The 23,344-nt window shown below is 33.8% G+C and overlaps 2 protein-coding genes across 5 annotated transcripts; both read left to right on the forward strand.

Annotated features, from left to right (window-relative positions):
• Positions 1–1,626: 1,626 nt before the first annotated feature.
• Positions 1,627–16,479, forward strand: LOC148617895 (uncharacterized). Of its 4 annotated transcripts, none has more exons than XR_015922561.1 (6): positions 1,627–2,279; positions 9,054–9,285; positions 11,201–11,369; positions 12,573–13,340; positions 14,545–14,630; positions 16,112–16,479. XR_015922561.1 is itself a non-coding variant. In XM_088585550.1 (4 exons), the coding sequence occupies exons 1-4, from the start codon at positions 1,720–1,722 to the stop codon at positions 13,580–13,582; spliced, it is 1,971 nt and encodes a 656-aa protein (XP_088441676.1). In that variant the 5' UTR covers positions 1,627–1,719; the 3' UTR covers positions 13,583–13,771. The 4 variants fall into 4 exon arrangements, 2 of the variants coding, with proteins under 2 accessions (XP_088441676.1, XP_088441677.1); XR_015922562.1 differs by having other exon boundaries at positions 16,200–16,479; XM_088585550.1 differs by lacking the exons at positions 14,545–14,630; positions 16,112–16,479 and having other exon boundaries at positions 12,573–13,771.
• Positions 16,480–16,607: 128 nt separating this feature from the next.
• Positions 16,608–23,147, forward strand: LOC148617896 (uncharacterized). The gene is made up of 2 exons (XM_088585549.1): positions 16,608–20,666; positions 21,248–23,147. Exons 1-2 carry the CDS (start codon positions 18,486–18,488, stop codon positions 22,895–22,897), a joined length of 3,831 nt encoding a protein of 1,276 aa, XP_088441675.1. The 5' UTR covers positions 16,608–18,485; the 3' UTR covers positions 22,898–23,147.
• The last annotated feature ends 197 nt before the right edge of the window (positions 23,148–23,344 follow it).

Consider the following 23,344-nt stretch of genomic DNA (forward strand, 5'->3'; position numbering starts at 1 on the left):
TAGTAGATCCACAGAAAAGAGGGGACATGCACGTTCGTGGGATGGAATCACCCTTTTTGAGATATTTTATACATTTTGTGTCCTTTTTGTCTGATATGAATATAGCACTTATTTATACCTCATTTTCTCTGGAACCCCCTCTCTGAATTCACTATTATGTTGACCACGGAATACTTTTATATGCATCATGTCTTGTAGTATTATGGGATTAAATGTTTAGAGGATTAAAGTATACTAATGATTGCTAAAAAACATTTTATGAAAATTTGTTTTCGTTTTTTAGTCCGAGAAGAATTCACTACACATTGTGCTTGGCCTATAATTAGTCCCATTCCGTCCTCTTAAAGAGTTCAACATATGAATATAACGAGAATGGCAATGGCAATGGTGAATAAGTCAAAGAGTCAACACCCCTCCGGGATGAAAAGTTCAATGATCGACGAGGAAATTCTCACACCTTAGGGCAGGCTGTAGCTGGTCCCAAAATAAAACACAGGTACTCCAAAATAGTTGCTACATATACTCCAGCAACATAAAAGTAAACTGAAAGTGAAAACAAAACGATACATGCAGATATTCATGACTTGGGATAGGCGCAAAATAAATGCGGCGGGGTTAAAGTACCTCATAACCCTCCCTTTTAAATTTAGCCACTACGGAAAAATATTACACAATTTTACACACCTAAAAATCAGTTCAAAGAGGTCTGAGTCATTTGTTTAAACAGAAATAAAGAAACTGATTATACGTTACACAAATGAACAATAAAAGGCTACTACATGTAGCAGTTAACGGACATTTAAACCTACATAAAGTTATTTCCTCATCATAAATGTATGTAAGATCAATCCCAATTCTTCCCATGCGGGTTGAGAACCACGGTACATAATAAGTCCTACAATAATGACACAACTCTATCATTAACTTAGTCAACTTTTCGAGTTACATGTAGGATAGCGATTTTTCATATTCCCGACTTTGACTTTTTTAATAAGATCTTGAGCAAGGGAATTAACCTTCAAACCCGACAGACTAGTTTACACTGTCCGATTGGAGCAATGGACAGCCGTAGACTTCAAATTCAATATTTGACTTATTGTAGCTTGCTTTCGTAAATATGAAAAACGACCATTGAGCTTTCCGTGCTTAATATGATTCTTTTTATAAGTTGAGGCCAAAAAATAAAATAATAATAATGAAAAAAAAATTTTAAAATGATAAAAATAAAAAATAATAGGTATAAAAAATAAAATGTCTTTTTCCGGCTACCTTCCCAACCCCTTTTTGTGCTAATTTTAAACATGACTTTTATTATATTTGGCTCAAGCACCGTTAAAGTCTTGATTGTTTCCACAATCCTTCAATGTAACATGCCTTTGAAAAAAAAGTCTGAGAAAAACAAGGGTATGTATCAAAGATGTTAAAACTACTTAAAAATTGGTTAGACATGCGTAGTAAGGCTTTTTATAGGTTCAATAAATAAAAAAAACTACGTAATTTCCTTCTAAAGAAGTAAAAAAAAACACTATCCTGCCCACGAGTGAATGTTGTGATGAAGAATGTGATGGTACCTTTACGGTTATAGCTTGACCAAACATGTTGTGACGTCATAATTACAAATGACGTAATGCTTGACGGAGAGTGACACATCTACTTCCGGTTTTTATTTTTTTGTTTACGTTTTTTTTTTTTTACATTTTTTTCCTTCATCAGTCAAAGATGTGCAACTTTGATGTATCGGAGGGCGGAAGGGAAGATATCGCTGTAGTTATGATGATCGGCAGTACCATTCAAGTGTTGTTCGGGTTAGTCTTTATTTGTTTCGGTGCAGTTATAAAAGTTAATTTGGACGATAAATTGCATTTGATGGAAGAATACGACGCCGATTTTCTACCGGCATTTTTGTTAACCGTTGGCTTTGGAACGTTGCTAACCAATATCCTTTTGGCAAAAGTATCCTTTGACTGTCGTGATACTGAAACTCAATATAGATGGCAGAACTATCTAAACCTGTTAGTCGCATATCTTTTTATTGCAATTTGGTTCATATTTGCCGCATCAATGTTGTGTTTTTCTCATCGAATTGAAATAGAAGAAGGCATGGAAACTGGTATAACTGGTTTGATGAGAAATTATCATGAATATAAAGAATCAAAGACAGTAATGGACACGGTGCAACTTAGGTTTCAATGCTGTGGAAATAAAGGATACAATGACTGGACAAAAATCCATTGGATTTCTACTGATCACATAAACATGACACATCCGGAAATTATAAGGTTAGTTTAGTTTTCTTTGACATTATGTTGCTTAGGGCAGTATGTCCCAATTAATTTTTCTTCATTTGATTTAGTTATGATTACGCAAACAAGTTTTGCATGGGGGAGGGTGTCGGAGTAGTTCAGGCGCTTGACTTGAAAAATAAAAAAAAATCTCGAGGTCGACACCGCTGTGGGTTCGAGTCCAACATCAGTCCAGGTTTCCAGGTATCTACCTTAGTCCAGGGGTTTCATCGATTTTCCAGTTTGGAATACCGGGCTTTCCTTCTCACAATCCTTGTGACAAAGCGAGAAACTCACATTAGCCACTGAAAAATCGAAAATCTCGTCGTCAATTAAAATGGTCGGACAGGTATTATTTGAATTGTGAAAGAGAAATATATAAAGAATAAAACATTTATCAAAGTTTGAAGTTTGTATTGCCATGTTCCCAAATACCAGTGATTGAATAAAAAGTAAAATTGTCGAACCGCAATTTACCTATTTTCTCTATCTAGTTCACTTTATTATTATTTCAAAGTAATTTTATATAAAAAAAAATATGTAGCCAAAACAGACATACTATTATAAACTTCTGTTTTTATTTCTCTGTTGAGCAAACTTTTTTTCAAGATTGACGACAAAGAATACTTCACAATATATTTTGAAAAAAAAATATGTACAGTATATAGACTTTGAGGGGAATATTAAAAATGAGACTAACTTTTGGTACGATGATGTTTGTCCAAACCTGTTTTCATTAATTGCTCCTGCGTATGGAGTGTTCATATCACAACTCATACGTTATGCCAGAGCTTGCCGAAACTACGCAGATTTTTTGTATCGCTCTAGAACTCTAACAAATAGGCTTCTGGAACAGAGTTTTGTTGCTACAAGATTGACGTCATCACTCCAGAAGTTTTACGGTCGTCATTATGAACTCGTGGATCGTTATGGTGTATCCATCAGCACCATGAAAACTGATTTATTCAACGGGTCATAGTTTTCCTTTCCTCGTTTGTCTACCCCGGACTTGACTTTTTATGAGCAACTCGGTGGGTGTTTCTAGAAAAGCATAGTACGCTTACCCTACCGGTGCACCTGGTCCTTGCTCCCAGTTTTTAATGGAGTCCGAGTTGCTCATTTACTTTTGTTACTTTGTATGTATAATTTTAGTTACTTTTTGTTCTTTGTTGTGTATGTCTGTTTTCCATGTCTGGTCTTTGTCCTTGGATTACATTCTTTTGATTACCGCTATAACCTTGGTTCCCTTGATTACTCTTTTACAAGGACGTGACTATAGTATTTGGGTCACTTGTGTATTTTACCATTTTGCTATGCAATATCACGTTTTTTTTGTTTTTTTTAAAGCTATTTGTGAGTTATAATAATATTTCAAAATCAATTAAACGAAAATATCTGAAATAATGCTGTTTATTTTGAAAAGAAAATTCGCATTGAAAATGGATTAACATTTAGCAAGTTGAAAAAAGTTGATAACGTTACATGTTCTCACGATTTTCAACTAGATTTGTGACACTCAATTTTTTTCTGTACTAAACTCATTGACCCTTCTGGAAAGGATACTGTAAAACATCATCGAAATAAAATAAATTAATTTCAACATTAGTCTTTTTAACAGATTAAAAATCATTCAGAAGTATTCCATTGAAATTTAGTATAATTTTACATATAACGCACATGTAATGAGGCAATTACTTTTGGCACGTCTCTTTATACCGTCTTGTTTTCCTCTTTCTAAATTTGGATGGGCGCTTTTTTTGTGTTAAGCTGACATTTTAGAAGGGCTTCTTAATAATTTCAGTTTCTGGGATATTCAAATCAGAGAAACAACCCATTTTAAACGATCATTTCTCGATTTTGAGATACAAGGCGACACTTAGTAATTTTAAAAGAATAATGAATAAGTGAAAAATGGCCACGGTTAAAAGGTGAAAAGGAACTAAATACTAATACGATACAAAACAAAACAAAACAATAATTACTCATTGTTTTAGAAGAAACTGAGTATTTTTCAACAAAAAAGAATTTTGTAAGAGACCTTTTAAGACACATTTCCTCATTACCCCTGATTCAGGAATCTTACGCAGATATTTAAGGCGTTCAAGAAAATCGGAATAATTAGTACTTGCTCTAGCTTAGCGAATCAATTATGAATTATAAACACCATATGCAGGAGATGAAGGCATATTGCTGCGCAGGTAAGGGAAATTTATGATATTATAATATTATGGATATATTGACGGTAACCATTTACCTAAAGAAAGGGTTGTTGATGGACAATACATCATCGATATATACATATATTGATAGTAATCAGCTATAATCTTAGGCATGCATAGACTGACTGGAAATAAAAATTATGTTGTGTTGAAAAATTTTTAAGTTGTCTATAAATTGAAATGATTTGCCAGTAGTGAAACAAGAGGTATTCCATTTTTTGCTTTGTTTTTTTTTTTTTTTTTATGGTACAAATATTTGGCATAAATTAGCTTAATTGTTGCAGAAGTCAAACTACAAATTTAACAAGGGAATAAGTTTTAAGTACCATTCCGTGTAAGAATCAGGCAATTGGATAGCACACCATTTTCCTCATTTTTTTTTCATTTTTGCCTAAAATATATTCAGTACATCTAGAAAAAAAACCCAAAAGCTATTTAAGTTTATCCTGAAGCGTCTGTGACGTAGATATGTTTTGATTGCTTATACAGGGAAAGAAAGTAGTCTGTAGTGCATTTGTCCTATCAATATCTTAAAAAGGCAAATTTTACAAGCACTTAGATGGTTATTTCTGGTGGTCATTAGGTATAATTAATTGGTTAATGTAATACAATCTCTGCGTTTTGTTTTCTTTCATGTGCCACATTTTATATATATTTTGCCCGATTCTTAAACGGAGAAGTAATTAATTAATCATGTTTCCTTTTCCTTTTTTGCTTGTTTTTGTTTTTTGGTGTTATCTGTTAAAAGCTATGGGTCGGTCAAATTTGTATTGGTTTCAGTGGATTCTAGGCTACTGTAAGTTAAAATGTAGAACTCCTTTCCCGGTGAAATTCGCTATCAAATACTAAATAGGGATTTTTTTTTCAATTTTAATTACCAGTGAAGTTATGAATCATGCAGTCACTAACAATATTACGTCTAATATGAAAGAAGAGATGATCGCAAAGTTAGATTTATATTCTTAGGTATCTTAAGTTTATAAGCAGCTATACTCATTTAATATATTAAAATACAGTGGGTTTTTTTTTGTATTATGACCCATTTTACAATTACATGTACCTGAAAGGACAAGAATATCCGTGACCCCTGCTACCCAACATGTAAGTACCCTGTTTTTTTTTTTTTTTTTTTTTTTTTTTTTGTGTGTGTGTGCCTTATTCATTGTATGGCCATTTTGGCCCTTAAAGCACAATTAACTCAATATTAAATGTTAGTGCAAAACAAAATAATTTTCTCATCTATGTACCCTTGTTGGCAGCAGGAAACAAGGCTATTGTTTTTGTTACCCAAATTATATTTTAACACAAGATTGTAGAATTCATGTATTTCCCAAAAAAGTAAGTGTCAGTCTGTAAGATTCAAGTAGCGGTTGAAACATATTGCGAAAAAAACCCTACCATTTTGAAAAAAAAACCCAAACCAAATCAAAGTTAGAACACTAAAACAGAATTTAAAGAGACAATGCAGATATTTCAAAGATCGGACGCACTTATACTTCAAAAATTTTAAACTAAGATTAAATTATTCAGTACGTCAAAAACAAGGTATAACATTAACTGATTGCACATGGATAATCAACAAGGAGAATATTTATTTTATCGTAACAACATTACTGTCGTCACTGAATCCAATCTTCTTAACACATAAATAATGAAGCATACAACGGAGAGAGCGTAACAATAAAAAAAAAACACTTACAAAAAGTTGCGACAAAGAGCATAATTATAACACAACGTCTTTAAAACTAGTATATTTGATTGAAGCAATACGTCGACAAAGAATTAGACACCCGCGGTTATGATTTAATCGTTCTCTAGATTGATAACGAGGCTCCGTCGACTTATTAAACTATTACATCTTACCCAAGGGTGTCTGAGATTTGTTTTTATTTTTTTTCTCACTTGAGTCCAGTTTTCGGTTTAAATGACCTGCATTTAACAGCTGATCGCGACGTATCTGACCAGTGATACGTCACGTTAAGGTGTAAAATTTAGGTCACTTCAAAACAGTATGAACAAAATGCAAGAAATAATCAATCACCGATTATTCTCGATAAAATTATTATTTTATAAAAAATTTTCAAATACAGTTTCGTTATTGGTAGGATCGTTCATTAACTCATTATTCTTTTTACGGGAAAGCGCATATGTTCTGTGTCAACCCATAGGTAGGATAAGGAAATCGCGCACAGCTAAAAATAAGATATTTCCTGTCTCTTCGGTGAGAATAAAAGTATCACGAAAAAAAGTTAAAAAAATTTCATAACAAGAAAATATACATGTAAGCTTAACCGTTCCATAAAATGTACACAACTATTACGTGTACGCAGATGGTTTATTCGCTAATTAAGTACCAATCCACATAAAATTCAGACACTGCCAATGGTAAAGTGATTCATGGTCAAGAAAAACTCACCAAACAAACGATGCATTTTTAGTCTACATATGCTATACATTCACATAACAACAAACTTTTCTGCATTTAGTTCTGCACATTTGAAAAATCATACATTTATTTCCCACTAAAATCAACCAAAATGAAGCCAAATCAAGAACAATAACTCTTGCAAAGTGCAAATTTCATGTACAATCTATATATATATATATTTTATCTTAAAAGCGCAATAACCAAATGAAAAACTAAGACTGAATATCATTATGTTATCAGTTTCTGTCTGTGAACAAGAAATAAAACTGAATTCGATGGGTTTTTGACATGCATTAATCACCTTCAGACTGATTTTTAGAAAGGCTGTCACTGGAATTAGAATATTCGAGACTTCAAGTGAATTTGTGAAGGATCTTTAGTAGACTTGTTGCAAGTCCATCTCTTTATGTTAAAGAATATAAATCATCGTATTATTGCGGGAGAAATTTGTGGAGGCGTTATTAGAGAGTAATTACATAGATTTTCTGACGCATATATATTACATATAATAAAAAGGGATTCAGTTATTTTATTAAATAAGTAAATTATAATAATAATATGCTGATTATATACGTATACAGCACACGTCAATCTGTTAGTTTAAACATTTAGTTTATTTTATTTATTCAACATAACGTGACATGGCAGCAGACAAAGCATAATTAAGTAAATCCTCTTCCGATTACAAAGGTGTACAATATATTCACACTTAAGGAGGTAGACCTAGGGTAAGGGACACAACTCTTACAAATCATTGGAACGTTTGTGTTCAGCATCTTTACATCCAACGATTGAATAACAATTATGCCGGGGGAAGTAACACTGATTATTTCTGTATTATCAGTCTCATGTAACTTGGACTGGTTTCATTCTGTTTCAAATTAAAGCTTAATAGGCTTTGGTGAAATTGAATATGATACAAACGTATCACTGATTTCAAGTGTTATGTCCCTTACCTTAAGTCTACCTCCTTAAATGATAAGCATAATAGATTACTTCGTCTTGTGTATTAGATGAAAAAGTCAAGCAAATTCGAGTGCAATAGTCTCGCCTTCACAAGAAAATTTGAAAAAAAAAGCATAAAATGTCAAAGGAATTGAATTGAAGGTCGGTCGGTCTGTTATTGATAATTATATGCGATTGTAGTTTTTATCTATATATTCATTCCACTTTTTGTATTTTTGTGCTCTTTTATTGTTCTTTTCAGTTTCGTCATTGATTTCTTTGTTGCTGATATTGTGCGATTATTTTTATGTATTTTTGTTCTGTTTTTTATGTTGCGCGATTGTAGTTTTCAGTTTCATATTTTGTCTTTTCTTCTCTTTTAAAGAGTAATCAAGGGAACAAGGTTATAGCGGTAATCAAAAGAATGCAATCCAGGGACAAAGACCAGATGTGGAAAACAGACATACACAACAAAGAATATAAAGTAACTAAAATCATACATACAAAGTAACAAAAGCAAATGAGCAACTCGGACTCCAGAAAAAATGGGAGCATGGACCAGGTGCACCGGTAGGGTAAGCGTCCTATGCTTTTCTAGAAACACCAGCCGAGTTGCTCATAAAAGTCAAGTCCGGGGTAAACAAACGAGGAAATGAAAACTATGATCCGTTGAATAAATCAGTTTTCATGGTGCAGATGGATAAACCATAACGATCCACGAGTTCATGATGACGACCATAAAACTTCCGTAGTGATGACTTCAATCTTGTAGCAACATAACCCTGTTCCAGAAGCCTATTTGTTAGAGTTCTAGCGCGATACAAAAAATCTGCGTAGTTTCGGCAAGCCCTGGCATAACGTATGAGTTGTGATATGAACACTCCATACGCAGGTGCTTAAGGGATATTGCCATAGATGAAAGGAAAGTTGACAATTCTGAATGAAAAGTCATCACGTTTGTCGTAAAGTTTGGTCAATAGTTTTTAAAGTTGATTTTGATTTTATTGTCTTTTTCTTGAAGTTGTGCGATTGTATTGTTTACTATTATTTTTGTAGGGGTTTTAACACTTTTACATGTAGTGTAGAGTTACCATTGTACTTTTACATGTAGTGTAGAGTTACCATTGTATCTTTAAAAAAACTTCACCAACACTAATGGTCTTAATTTCTCCGTTTTAGACAACTTAAGGATGGGAATCCAATAATTGATGATGTTCCATTCAGTTGCTGCAGCCCATTTTCCAAACGACCGTGCGTTCACCATGCTATACATAACAAGAGTAGACATATCAATTTCGACAAAGAAGTAACGCTATCAAAAGCAGGATGTACTGGCAAATTGATGATTTATTTTGAAGATGTTTTGCTTAATCCTGCGGGCTTCACTATACTTGCAAGCTTTTTCCTACAGGTAAATCAAAGGTTTCTTAGGCTAAGAGGCATAACTCTTGAGATCAATGATATGTTTGTATCATTTTCGTTTTCATTATAGCCTTTAAAGGACTCATTTGAAATGAAATGAAATAAAGACCAACACTTTATGTTCAGTGTACTTCTCTGTCTAAGAATCAAGCAAAATGTGTATAAGGTTTGTCACTTGAAGAATAAAACCCAGAGAATTTATGGAATTGTCCAAGTATTTATACCTCATACCATCCTCATAACCACCAAAGTGTTTTAAACCTTGCCTTTTAAAGAAATTGATAGGTCAGTTGAAATGCACGGTGGAAAAATTTCCCCGTACTTTTTTCCTATATAATCAGTCAAAATATATCTATGTCACAGATGCTTCAGGATAAATTTAAAGAACTTTTCGGTTGTTTTTCTAGATGTATTGAAAATATAATCTTGGTTCCCTTGACTACTCTTTAGTCATAAAAGACCATATTGAGACAAATGATGTGCCATCCATTGCCTGATTCTTACACTGAATGACACTTAAGTGTCAGTCCCTGTAAGAATCAGGCACACTGTGAAACATAATATAAAAAACTCATCATTTTAATAGAGTAATTCGAGTATTTGCACCATCAGAATCATGGAAAACAAACAAGATTTTCTATATAATGCAGGACCATTGAATTACAGTTTCATTGGAATGCACTGAAAATGAACATTAAATTAATTTTCAAGGGAAGGAAATTCTGTCAAAACCTCATTTTTCTCAGATTCTATTGAAAAATTTCTGCGCAAAGCCAGTGATGCAGAGATCAAATACATGTAATGGTATTTTTAAATAGAGAATGTATCCTTGAGTGATATTACATTGTCAGGTTGGTGGGGTTTTGACATTCATGTTTCTGATTTTTCCCATTTTGCCTGATTCTTACAAATACTTACACTTAAGGGTACTAGCACATTTCATTCTATGAAAGTTTCATTGTACGTATGTTACTACGTAAATCATTAATACAAAATTTCATTAATTTCATGGTTGTCATATTTCTTCATTTTAAATCCAACATTATAAATTTTAAAATTAGAAAATATACACCGAATGAAACCTTACTAGAGTAAGGTGGTGGACATTTAAAGAAAGACTATTACATTTTTTCGGTCTATGAAGAAATAACCCCGAACAGGTAGTGCGTATTATATAACCTGCTTACATGTAACAGGTTATTTTCAAATGTGTACCAGGGGCGTTGAAGTTAATATTTCAAATAGAGCGAAAAAGAATAAGATCTAAGAATACACATAATTTGCATCTATATATACATGAACAGTGTAACATACACTCAACTTGCAACAAATATACATTTAAATGTATTTAGGTTACAGACCACCAATTCAACCAATGAGCATTTGGAACGTACGCAAAAATAGTCCTAGGCAGAAATTACCCCTGTTACTCATAGTGCTGTGAAAAAAGTTCTCATCTTATTTAAAAATTTGAAACAGTTTCTGAAAGGAAAAACATTTCTGTACATTTTATAGGTGCATTTTGCTTCTTGTGATGTGAAGCCTAATCTCCATAATGGTTTCTAAATATACCCCTATCTTGTGAAAACACTGGGATGTCCCATGCTATTTATAGACCCTTCACTTCCGGTGACCAGTACTGCACTGCAAGTCTGCTAACCCCACATGCCATTCTGAGGATTGTGAGCTGACATATGTAGAATCATGCTGATATATAGTCCTCTGCAGGTTAAAGTTAAGGTAAAGTCCAGAGAAGCCATTGAATATTGTGAAATTAGCATAGAAGCCTATGGGAAGTGGAATTAGTAGTTTCTAGCCTTAAAACTGTCCTTGTACTTGTAAAAAATCTTTGAATCATACCATGTCTATCACTTGCGTTTTAAAATGGATTTTTGATGTTATAGGTCACTGTGTTGATACTTTTGAGATTACTGCAGACATCTATTAGTAGTGCCTGTGAACTTGGTGACCCCTTTGGTGATGGTGTCGCATACGTATGCCCAAACTGTCCTGTAATTTTATGCGGCGGAGGTGATCCGGTTCAACGAGTGAACCAGTCGGCAAAGCACAAACGTAAGTAGACGGGTTTAAAGTAAATAAGGAATCAGTGGCGGTTCCCGCCGCCCTCCTCTTAGAAAAAAAATGTTGAAAAATTGTGTGTGATAAATGGTGAAAAACACTCACCTCGTGATCCTCACTGGTGATCCTGTCAAGAATTCTTTTTTGGAGCCCCCTTACCTAAAACTCTGGATCTGCCACTGGGAATGCTTTTGGGTGCTTAATAATCTTGATGCTGGAAATTTTAATATTTTTTGGTTAAACTGACCTGACTGCAATGAAGCTAATCAGAAGAAACAACAACAAAAAATAGAAAAAAGTACCTATAGCAATCAATAACTGAATACAAAATTGAAAGTATCTATTTTTGTAACCTGCTTTAAAAACTTAGAATATTGTATAGAAAAATTGTATCATGTTTATACCGAAAAAATGCTACATGTTGGTAAGCGAAATTTCAAGCATAAAACTGCAGTAAAATCAAATAAAGTAAAACCTCTCTCAAATCAAGGGCGGATCCAGGATTTGAGTTGGGGCGGGGGGGGGGGCGTTAATTGAATTAAATGCCGTGCAAAGCAATGCAAAACATATGGGGTGAAACTTGTGGTGAAAATTTTTTTTCTTACCGATTTAGGGGTGGGGTGCGTACGCCCGGTACGCCAGTCCCTGGATCCGCGCCTGTAAATGAAGTGATAATTCAATAATTGTCTTTTTCAAGTTAGGCTATTGCTGAATACACTGTCAGGAGGTAATTACTAAAGTCCCGTTTTCATGATCAAATTTGGACATGATATGTACATTGTATATTCACACACGAGTGCAAATATTCGTCCATGTGAACGCCCATGGTCTACATTTACTCTGGTGTCAGTCATGTGTAATTTTGCAGACGGATTTTACAGTATATCTTAGGCGCAGAGATACATTGTGTCCAGCACAAAATGTAATGCACTGATTTTAATTATATATTGTTGATAAATGTTTTGGGAGTTATTGTCAAATAATTTTAGGAAGGAAAAGACATCGTTCATCTCGTGGAGGCGGTTCCAATGAAAGCAGCGACGACTCCGACGACAGCAGCACTTGATGATGCCACAGACACGCACCCTAAAAATAATTCTTTGTTGACCAGCACAAAATATAATTGCACATTGATTTCAATTATTGTTGACTAATAATTTTAGGGAGAAATTAATTATTATTGAAAAATAATTTTAGGGAGGAAAAGACATCGTTCATCTCATGGCGATGATTCCAAAGATAGCAGTGACGACTCCGACGATAGCAGTGACGATTCTGATGATACTGATTCCGATAGTGATTCTGATACCAATTCCGACGACGACACTATAAGTAACGTTAATTACAACGATGATGTTAATGAACCCCCTGACCTGAGTGGGCTTCAAGACGCCCTTGGTGATGTCGGTGGTGGTGGCGGCGGTGGCGGTGGCGGAGGTGAAAGTGATGGTGGTGGTGGCGGCAGTGACGGTGGGGGTGGTGGAAGTGACGGAGGAAGGGGCGGCGGGAGTGACGATCATAAAAAGAAGGATAAAAAGAAAAAAGATAAGGACAAGGATAAGGATAAAAAGAAGAAAAAGGAAAAGGACAAAAAGAAGAAAAAGGAAAAGGACAAAAAGAAAAAAGACAAAGATAAGGAAAAAAAGAAAAAGAAAAAGAAAGACAGAGATAAATCAAAAGACAGATTGGATAAGGAAAAATCAAAAAAGAAGAAAACTAAAAAGAAAAAAACGGAAAAAGATAAACAATCTAAAAAGTCAAAGAAATCTAAAAAGACCAAAAAATTAAAATCCAAAAAGACCAAAGGTAAAAAATCTCCAAAAAGTAAAAAGTCACCGAAAAGCAAAAAGTCTCCAAAAAGCAAAAAATCTCCGAAAAGTAGAAAGTCACCAAAAGGTAGAAAATCTCCTAAAACGAAGAGGTCAATGAAGAAATCGCCAAGGGGAAGGATGAAATCACCTAGAGGTAAATTGAAATCGCCTAAAAATAAGTTAAAGTCGAGGGGAAAGTTAAAATCACCCAGGGGGAAAATGGGGAAAATGAGATCGCCTAAAATGGGTAAGATGAGATCTCCAAAAATGAGGAAGATGAGATCTCCAAAAATGGGGAGGATGAAAATGGGAAAGATGAGATCTCCTAAAATGGGGAGGATGAAATCACCTAAAATGAGATCTCCAAGGCCTAAAATGAGAATGAGAAGACATTAGAGGTGATAATTATACAGATAATTTGTGAATGTTAATAATTTTTATAGGAATGATAAACGATGCCTGGTAGAATTATGTGAATAATATGTTGATCAATGTTTCTATTCTTTGTCATGGATGCTTAGTTTCTTGTTATTCTATTATGTTTCTACTACTTTATAGTTTGTTGAAAAAGAAAAAAAAACCCAACTAGTGATTGTTTTTATAGGGCTTCCGTAAGTTGCATCTTTTCTCTCTGTGAATTTTCGAGAATTCCCATTCAAAAGCACAAAAACTTGTTGTTTATAGAGTATTTATTTAACATATACTTCTTATGGCTAAGGACGATGATAAAACTAGTCAGACGCTCAATTATTCCTACGATTTATTAAGTTTAGTCATAACTATGATCAGTATGCATCATAATGATGTAACCCGGAAGTATCAAACTAAACAGATACCGATCTCTGGTTGTGAATTTAAATTCCAGATTAAAATTAAATCGAGAAATAGACTCGCGAGCCATGCAGGTGCCGACAACAGCTTACTGTTTAGTTTGAATGGTACTATTGTGTTTAGGGCTTGACGGTCTGGCACTTATACATGTGTATATATATTGTTTTGGTTTTTATATGCAAATATCATTCCGTTTTAAAAGATTAATCAATAAAAAATTATCGATTTTGTCATGATGGATACAGGGGAAACTAGTATAAGCTGTACTGAAAACTGGTTACATTTAATAATTTCTTTGATGTTAACTTTTCATTTAAAAGATTAATTTTCATAATAAATTTGCTATAACGTTAGGACGATCCTTTACACGACATTGCATGGTTCCGGTAAAACAGACTGTTCAACAACCCCCGGGCAACTATCTCAATGTTTACACTTATATCGAAATATTTAATTTACAAAGTTAGCATTAAGGATATATGTCTTGGGATATTAGATATATATATATTTTTTCATTCCGGACGCAGGACATTTTCCGTTCGAACCATGATTCAACCTGAAAACAGTATTGAATACGATTGCGAATTTTCGCGGCAAACATTATAGAAGCAACGTAAGTACAAGTTTACTTCTTGATACAAAATAGGAGATCATGTAGGCTTGCCAATGAGACAGTCATCCACCAAAAGCCAAACAACAAACAATTGAACTTCTGCAGATCATCGATACAGAATACTAACAACATACTGTATCTACCTCGAAATAGTACTCACTTATTCTGTCAGAGAAATCAAGGGAACCAAGGTTATAGCGGTAATCAAAAGAATGTAATCCAGGGACAAAGACCAGACATGGAAAACTGACATACACAACGAAGAACATAAAGTAACTAAAATCATACATACAAAATAACAAAAGCAAATGAGCAACTCGGACTCCAGAAAAACTGGGAGCATGGACCAGGTGCACCGGTAGGGTAAGCGTCCTCTGCTCTTCTAGAAACACCCGCCGAGCTGCTCATAAAAAGTCAGTAAGTTAGTTCAAAATTCGAAAGCAACTTTTAAGCACACTTTGTTTACTCAAACAAATATACCAATAAAACACGTCAAACAGAATTCAGTGAAAATATAATACAATAAAGTTTACGGTTCATAGTTCTTCCCTCTTCAGTTCTAATATATATGTGACATCAACAGCATATTAGAAAAAAGAATGTTCTACCCAGGGAGGTTATTCCTTTAAAAGTGGCAGTATCTGTAAGAATCAGGAGTTGGTGAAAAATTACTTGTACAATTTGACATTCAAGGATCAGATTTTCCAAATTTGCCTGATTTTTACAAAGACTTGCACTTTTTGTGTATTTGCTAAGTAGATATCTTAGCAAAATAAATGTTCTTTTTGCGATAATTTGGTGAATTTTCAGCTGGAATAGATAATAGAATAATATTAAACATTGCGAAAGTCATACGAGATGTTTCGTGAATTTGAGACCAATACATAAAATTCAGATATGGGTCGACAAAAATTATACAAGTATAAAGAGTTCAGGTTAATCGCTGGTGCATTTGTTACCTGTCACCATATCCGTCCTTTATTCCATTGTGCGAGGCTTATAGGGTAGAGAGTAAATGCGACTACTATTTTCAGCTATATTTTTAACAATACTCTAATATTTTATACCCCGCTCGGTAAGATAGAAGTATACAGTTTTACCATTGACGTCATTCCAGAACACATTTGTGTTCCGTAACAGGTTTCCCAGCTTCAATTGGAGGGAATTCCATGCTTAGATATTTGGTTTATTGCATTTGCATGAAAACTTGCACCGTGTCTCCTCTGATGGGATTCCTCTTTCATCTATTCCCTGTTTATCGATCGATTAAGTAATTTTGGATGGTGCAAAATGGAAATTTTCAGCTTCTATGTGAAGGAATGATTATATATTTTGCATGATGAGTTGCATCGTGCCTCCTGTTTTCAGGTTCCTTTTCCCTTTTCACCTACTCCCTGTTTACCGATCAAATTTGTATTGTTTTATATATATTTTTTTTTCAAATTTTTGAGCTTTTGTAAATCACAGGCTGTTGATTTTAGCTCACCTGACCCGAAGAACTAGAAAGCTTTGTCTGTTTCATCCGAATCGTAGAATGGCATTTTGTATTCTCATGACATCTACTTCCAGTTCGCTGATAAAGCACGGTATCACTAGTGAGCCGACTTTCATAACTTTGTTTTTTTATCCTGACATGGGAAACGATAAAGAAGAAGAATCATAATGGGTCTTATAGGCCTAAATATAGCTAGTTTTCTTCATTCAATCTGCAATCGTTGAAGTGTTATTTGTGAATTCGGAGAGTGGAATTCCTAATAAATTAGAAAACACAAGGACGCCTGGAAATTCTTGCTTGGAAGGACTTTGCATTTGTTTGTACAGCGTAGTATAATAAAATTAAGAAATTCTGTTTTTTTTTCACTTTTTTTCGGATCAATTTGTAGTCATATTTTTGACAAAGAGAAATCTAGGGAACCAATATTCTAGCGGAAATCAAAAGAATGTAAACCAGGGACAAGGACAGGACATGGAAAATAGACAAACACAACCACGAACATAAAATAACCAAAATAATGCATCATACAAAGTAACAAAGGATAATAACTAATCGGACTCAACTAAAAACGGAGCATGGACCAAGTGCAAGGGTAGGTATGTATCCTCTGCTTTTCTCAAGTAGTACTGTCCTCACCGAGGAAACAACTCCATATTAAGTGATTACAAACATTAACACACACAACAGAATTTACCACAGTTTTCACCATATTGACGTCAGTACAATGAACATATATAATGTTTTTGAACAATTTTTTATATCATAAGAACTGGGTTATTTTTTGGTCATCTTGCAAATTCATGTAAAAATATGTTTTAATGAGCGAAATGTGTTTAATATGATGTAAATAATTTTCTTTATATCACTGTAAAAGAATGTTTTACAAAAAGTATATATGGTACAATTACAAATATTCATTAAAAAAACAGTCGCATTCAAGGGAGATAAATTATTACTTGATGTCATTAAGTTTTCTAATATGACGTGCTTCAAAGCTCTTTCGACCACAGCCATGGTTAAAAAGTGACAAACATATGACCATCATTTCGTGCACTTATTCGACATTCATTTGATATTCATTTGACATTCGTTTGACATTCATTTGATATTTGTTTGACGTTCGATTAACATTTATTCTATTTTCAAGAATGTCCAAATTGGATATTAAAAGAAATTTTATAGTTGAAATAAGAATTATAAAAGATTGCAGATCGATACTCGGAAATCGCTCATCGGGGCTCAAAAGTTGGCGGTCGGGGCCGTTTTTACAAAAAAAAACAAAAAAAACTACTTTTGCCCCCCCCTTTTTTTTTCGAAAAGTGTATCAAACAGCCACTATATAGGGGTTGTAGTACTTGAATGGGACAACATTAGACAGCCAATCGATACTTAACTATATATTTTCATTGCTTTACATATTGATTGCACTAAATTCTAAGGACAAATGACGTTTTTACATAAGATAAAACAGAACTACGAATATACCATTATTACGATGATCGAGAATGAAAATTATGCTATTTTCTGAAAGAAATTTGGTCTCCCTACATATTTGTTCTAGATGGAAGCCAATTCCTGTGGCAAAGTTTGCAGGTAAATGTAAATAGAAGGGATGCATATTAATTACTTTCAAGGAGTGTTTAATAATCCCGCATGCATATTTATAAATCAGTATTAATTTCCCTGTCGGAAGCAGTTAAAAATGTGTACTGTTTAACATGCATTAGAAAGAGTTCATTTGGCAAACATCCTCTAAGATTGACGCAGTGGAATTTATGCCATGGTGACATTTACATAAATTGCTTATAATTAATGGAGGCGAGTAAATACGGTGTTTATAATTTATCACAATTGTCTTCACCGTAGGGAGATCAACTCGATTAGGACTCCGTGGTAGAAAGGATTACTTTTTGTAGTCACGTTGTCTGCTATAGAACAAACACACATTGATGATAATTGCTAAAGTTTTTTTGTAAATTGATATTGGTTCTGATATACAGTCACCTGGTGGGAGAACTTGTAATGAGACAAAACTAGTTATTTCACATAATTTATATAACTGAATCAATTTCGAGCATAACAAATATTGGCTCTAAATTACAAAAAAGTATTAGGTTTGATAATTATTAATGAAATTTTGTGCAATATTTTTGTCGTATATAAAAGGAAACTCAACGGTTTGGATACGATGGTTTAACTAGATCCTACTAACCCAGTCTACGATAAAACAACGTGTTGGAAATCATTATTTTATAGGACTAGTTGCACTTGATTCAACTGGTTCTATAGAATGGAACATATAAACTTACTAATTATTGAGTGAATACAAATAGAGGAATAATTCTTTTAGACGCATAACAATGAATACCTATGTAGTTCTGAGCATTCTGTTAGTGATGACTTGTATTGCTTCGTGTATGAATGTTACATATCTGATAGATATTTACACATCTGTTTGTGGTGCTATGCTGTGTATCCCGAAGTCTTCGTCATCACTTCCGGTCGATATATTTACAAATGAAAAGTTTTGTCCCACATGTAGCTGTGACGATTCTTGTATATGGACAAGAAACTGCTGTCCGGATAAGTTCTTTGAATGGAAATGGTCTTGTGTAGACAACACAATAATAAGATATAGCAATCACCTTATGGCAGGAAGATCTTTTTCTATTGTAACACAGTGCCCCGAGAATACCGATCAAAAAACAAAACGGAGTTGTGAAAACATAGCTGACGATTTTGAAGGAAAACTAACCAATGTCCCTGTTTACTCGTTAACGTCAGGGGTGTCTTACCGAAATATTTACTGTGCAAGGTGTTATCATGAAAAGGAAGATACCATTTTGTCGTGGAGGATCGACACAAATTGTCTAGAATTTGCAGATTTTAATTTCTTATCTTCGTATGAAGCGATTGCGGAACAGGCATTGAAAAAGAAATGTATTTTCTCTTATTCCATTCCGAAGCATGACAAATGTTGGAACAACATCTGTCGAGAAAAAGCAATTTGTGATAAAAATGAAAACCTAATAACAGAATGCAACATCACCGGAACTTGGGAAACATACGAACCGGATATTGATTTAGCGTGTCGAACGTATGATAATAAATTTAACCGCATGTTCAAAAACATATTTTGTTACGTATGTAACCCTCCTCGAAGCACAGGAAGAGTAATGGACCGTTGTAACGAAACTGGATTATGGGAAACGTATGATGTGAAAATAGAACAGGAATGCAATTTGACCCAGAAAACAACACTGACTTTCCCATTCAAGAATTTTTACTGTTATTTATGTAATATTAAACGGAGTGAAATTAACAATGCAATAGAACTAAAAGCGCAAGAACTAAATGCCCTTTTTTCATACCACTTAAAGGAAGTAAGCAAGTTTTCGCAATTTAAAACTAACATTTACATTACGCATTTTAATTTCAATGAAATAATACAGAAAGGGAAACAAGTTTTAAATGAAGTTAAAAAGAATGGAACTTTCTCTGTACACATAAACCACCAAGACGTAATGTTACCAGATATTATGGCGAAATACTACGCATTTACTGGGAAAGCACAGTTTTCTTCCAATTATTCGTTTGTCGATGAATTCGGTTATTCGTCATGCGAAAGATCTGATACCTGTTATTTCTTAGGAATTTGTTGTATTGAGAAATATTTCAAGCGTTCAACAGGATGTACTGACCCGATATATTCAGATTTAGGAGTTAGTTACCTGGTTTTTAATAACTGCCCAAACTCAGATTCAGCCTTGCTCAGTGATTTGTGCTTTTTAAATTCTGCTGATGATTTTTTCAACTTCATGCCAGTAGAAATAGTTTTAGACGATTCATACGCAACATATCTACATTATAAGAACCTATATTGTGCACTTTGTGACTGGGAGAACAGTCTTAACAAAAGCCAATCCATGACAAAATTCTGGAATTTAAAAATCGCTTGTTCTGTATTCATTCCACATTATTACTTTGTTTCTATGGATACCTACTTTAAATATCTGATAGAAAATAAGTGCAAGGTAATATATAGCCCAACTGAACATTACAGTGCTGAATGTGTTCCTGGAAACACACGTTGCAATGAGACAGGCTATTGGACAGCGTATGATAAGAATATAGACATTGCTTGTGAAAATATATTGTTTCCATCAAATAGGATTAATCCATTTTGTGAAATGTGCAACCCGGCTGAAGTGATAGAGATGAAATACCGAACTTGCAATGAAAGCGGTGGTTGGTCGTCGTATAATGACGTCATAAATGACAATTGCCTGCAGCTTCCATTAATTGAAGCTTTGGCACCATACAAGAACTTCTTCTGCAGAACTTGTAATGAAAAGACTGATCGGACTTTAATAATTACGCAAACTTTCCCCCCAATAACAATTGATACAGGACGAAACCCGAAACCATCATATTCTCCTCCGATCATGCCCGGTTATAGAGCAATTTTTGCATTTTCTAACTACAAACCAAGGGAAGCTGGAGTCCTTCTGCGATGTAATTCTAGTCAGACATTATTTCAGGTTAGTTTGTTAAATGAATATGTGATAAACATTTGACCTTATGAACCTTTCATGTTCATTGGTAGTTCGTATCCGATAATGTTGAACCATGTACGTTACTATGAATAGTAATTTATTTGTATGTTGATGTGTGTAATGATTAATTGAAAGTAAATGATTTTAAAGAAACTATTGCCGACAATACAGCAGCTGTCTCAACTATAACTGAGGAAAAAACGTATATATATTTCTTTATATCTATGCACATTGTCCCCACAATCACCACACACACAGCATTTACATTCGTCTTAGGAATTCACTTATGTCATTTTTCTGACTTTATTCTTTTTTTCTCAGTAATGATATTTCATGTGTTTTTGTTAAGCTGCCTTCGTAAAAACCTCCGTATTAGTTGATATACAGTGAAACCTGCCTTAATCGAACCATGATTAAACCGAACACATATCAAAACAGATTAACTCTCAAACCGCACGCATTCTACAGTCCATTATGGGGTTAATGTAAGACAGGTATATATATTTCAAATGATGTCTCTACTATAACTTTTGAAAAGCTCATAAGCCTTTTTTTGATAATTTCAGAATAAATGTCTTGATATTGTGTGTTATCCGGGTAAACTATTGGTGGATACTGGGTGTCAGCCATTGCTTCAATTTACATCAAATCTAGGATACATAATGTTTGCAAGTATAAAAATAAAAATAAATAGTCAGATAAACAGCACATTTAGATTCCATGATGTTATTGATACCAAATTCAAAGATCATGTGATTCGCGATATGAATTTAAAATCTTGGGAGTCCCCTTTTGATTCTACGTACCTGATTTCAGACCAGAATTGTAATCAAAACATTAAAGATGGAGAGGAAGTCAGTATCAGTGTGTATTACGAGTTGTTTTTCGACATGGATGTTAATCGATCATTTGTGGAGGAAGCCTTAGTTCAATCCATTTCATCAATATTCAAAATTACATTTGAGGATGTCACTCATGCTGTCGAAGTTACTCCAGACCCAATTGCTTTAAATACGCCTAATATATTAGCTAAATCTGAGTTTACTCATAAATGTCATAAAAAAGTACAGAAATCTAACGATGATTATCGCGTAAAGAAAGACCAGTACACTTATTCTCACGTAAGTGATTTATTATTATGTGAGCAGGTTGAAATGTCGTTTAAACTTTTTGAAATTGATAAGAGTTCTCTTATATTGAAATTTCTGGGCACAGGAATAGAGCTTTCTCCAGAAAAGTATATTTTTGTAGCACCTGAAAATGTACGATTTTGTTTGAAGTATCTGAAGTTTAATGCATTACCTATGCCTAGCAATACTTTTGGTTTCTGGAGTATTTTAACGCATATATGCATTATTCTCTCGCTACTATGTTTATTTATTTCGTTTGTTACATATTGCTTCTTCATAAGCTTGAGAACATTGCCAGGGAAAAACAACATGTGTTTAATATTTGCAATGTTTTGTTCCAATTTAATGTTTCTTTCGATAACTCAGGGTATCGAATCCGATATCGGGTGTAAAGCAGTTGGTATTCTAATGCATTACTTTTGGTTGACAACGTTTTTGTGTCTTGGTGTCTGTTCTTTTCATATGTACCGCGTTTTCTCTAGCAAAACAGTAACTCGTTTTTCGGAAAGATCAAACTTGATTTGTTATATTGCTTTTTCGTTTGGCACACCAGCTGTCGTTGTTATCTTAAACATAATAATTACTCTTACAGTAACGGGCACTATAATTGGCTATGGTGGTAACACGTGCTTTCTTACTGAACCAATGGCATTTATTTTTTCTTTGATAGTACCAATGGGACTTATTTGCTGCTCCAATATTTATTTCTTTATTTATACATCACTTACAATAGCAAGGAGGCCAAAGCTAAAAAATGATTCCAAGATGAAGGCAAACCAAGTACATTTTGTAATTTATGTCAAATTGTTTGCCATTACGGGCATCACATGGTTATTTCAAATTGTAGACGCGTTTGTTCCTCAGTCTGCGTTTTCTACAATTGTTGCACTTCTAAATGCTCTTCAAGGTTTTTTCATTTTCTTGTCCTATATTTGTAACCAACGGGTGTTGAGTCTTTATCGGAATACTCATAAAACCTTTCGGTCCACTTTCAGTGGATCAGGATTGAAAAGTTCCCACAAAACTTTAACAACAAACGTTCCAGGATCAGAGTCCCCGAAGCCAATGATTGATACTAAAATCTGATACTAATGTTGCGGACTGAATATATAAGATACATGTACTTTATAAATTTATTTACCGCACAGATATTTCTTTGTGGACGTTCATTTCATAGTTTGTTATGACTCCCTTAGTGCGTGAATTATTTATTGGTTTCATTATGGATCTTTTGTCAACTTCAAAGACAATTTAACATTTGGTGATTCGAAATCCTGATTTGTCCGAATCACAAATACGATAAAACAGGATTACCACAAAATACAAAAAACAAAAACCAAACCCAAACATCCAAACAAACAAAAAAAAGTTATGATGACTTTTCTTACAATATTTGTTTGCCGATAATGTTATTTATTTTACTTTTTATTGATATTGATTGATGAGTATAAATAACAATACAGCATAATGTCTTAATCAATTTTCTTTTTTTTTTGTTTGAAAGCAAACCATTTTATGTTAGTGAAATAAGTT

The sequence above is a fragment of the Perna viridis genome, chromosome 5 (genome assembly GCF_037379345.1).
Source record: "Perna viridis isolate PV_CMFRI_1.1 ecotype Kerala chromosome 5, ASM3737934v1, whole genome shotgun sequence".
NCBI lineage: Eukaryota > Metazoa > Mollusca > Bivalvia > Mytilida > Mytilidae > Perna > Perna viridis.

Excerpts from the sequence above, each read along its gene's own strand:
- LOC148617896 (XM_088585549.1), top strand. The coding sequence starts at position 18,486 with ATGAATACCTATGTAGTTCTGAGCATTCTGTTAGTGATGACTTGTATT. Across the intron at positions 20,667-21,247 it reads CTAGTCAGACATTATTTCAG|AATAAATGTCTTGATATTGT; the intron begins GTTAGTTTGTTA and ends TGATAATTTCAG.
- LOC148617895 (XM_088585550.1), top strand. The coding sequence starts at position 1,720 with ATGTGCAACTTTGATGTATCGGAGGGCGGAAGGGAAGATATCGCTGTA. Across the intron at positions 2,280-9,053 it reads ACACATCCGGAAATTATAAG|ACAACTTAAGGATGGGAATC; the intron begins GTTAGTTTAGTT and ends TCTCCGTTTTAG. Across the intron at positions 11,370-12,572 it reads CCAGTCGGCAAAGCACAAAC|GGAGGAAAAGACATCGTTCA; the intron begins GTAAGTAGACGG and ends AAATAATTTTAG.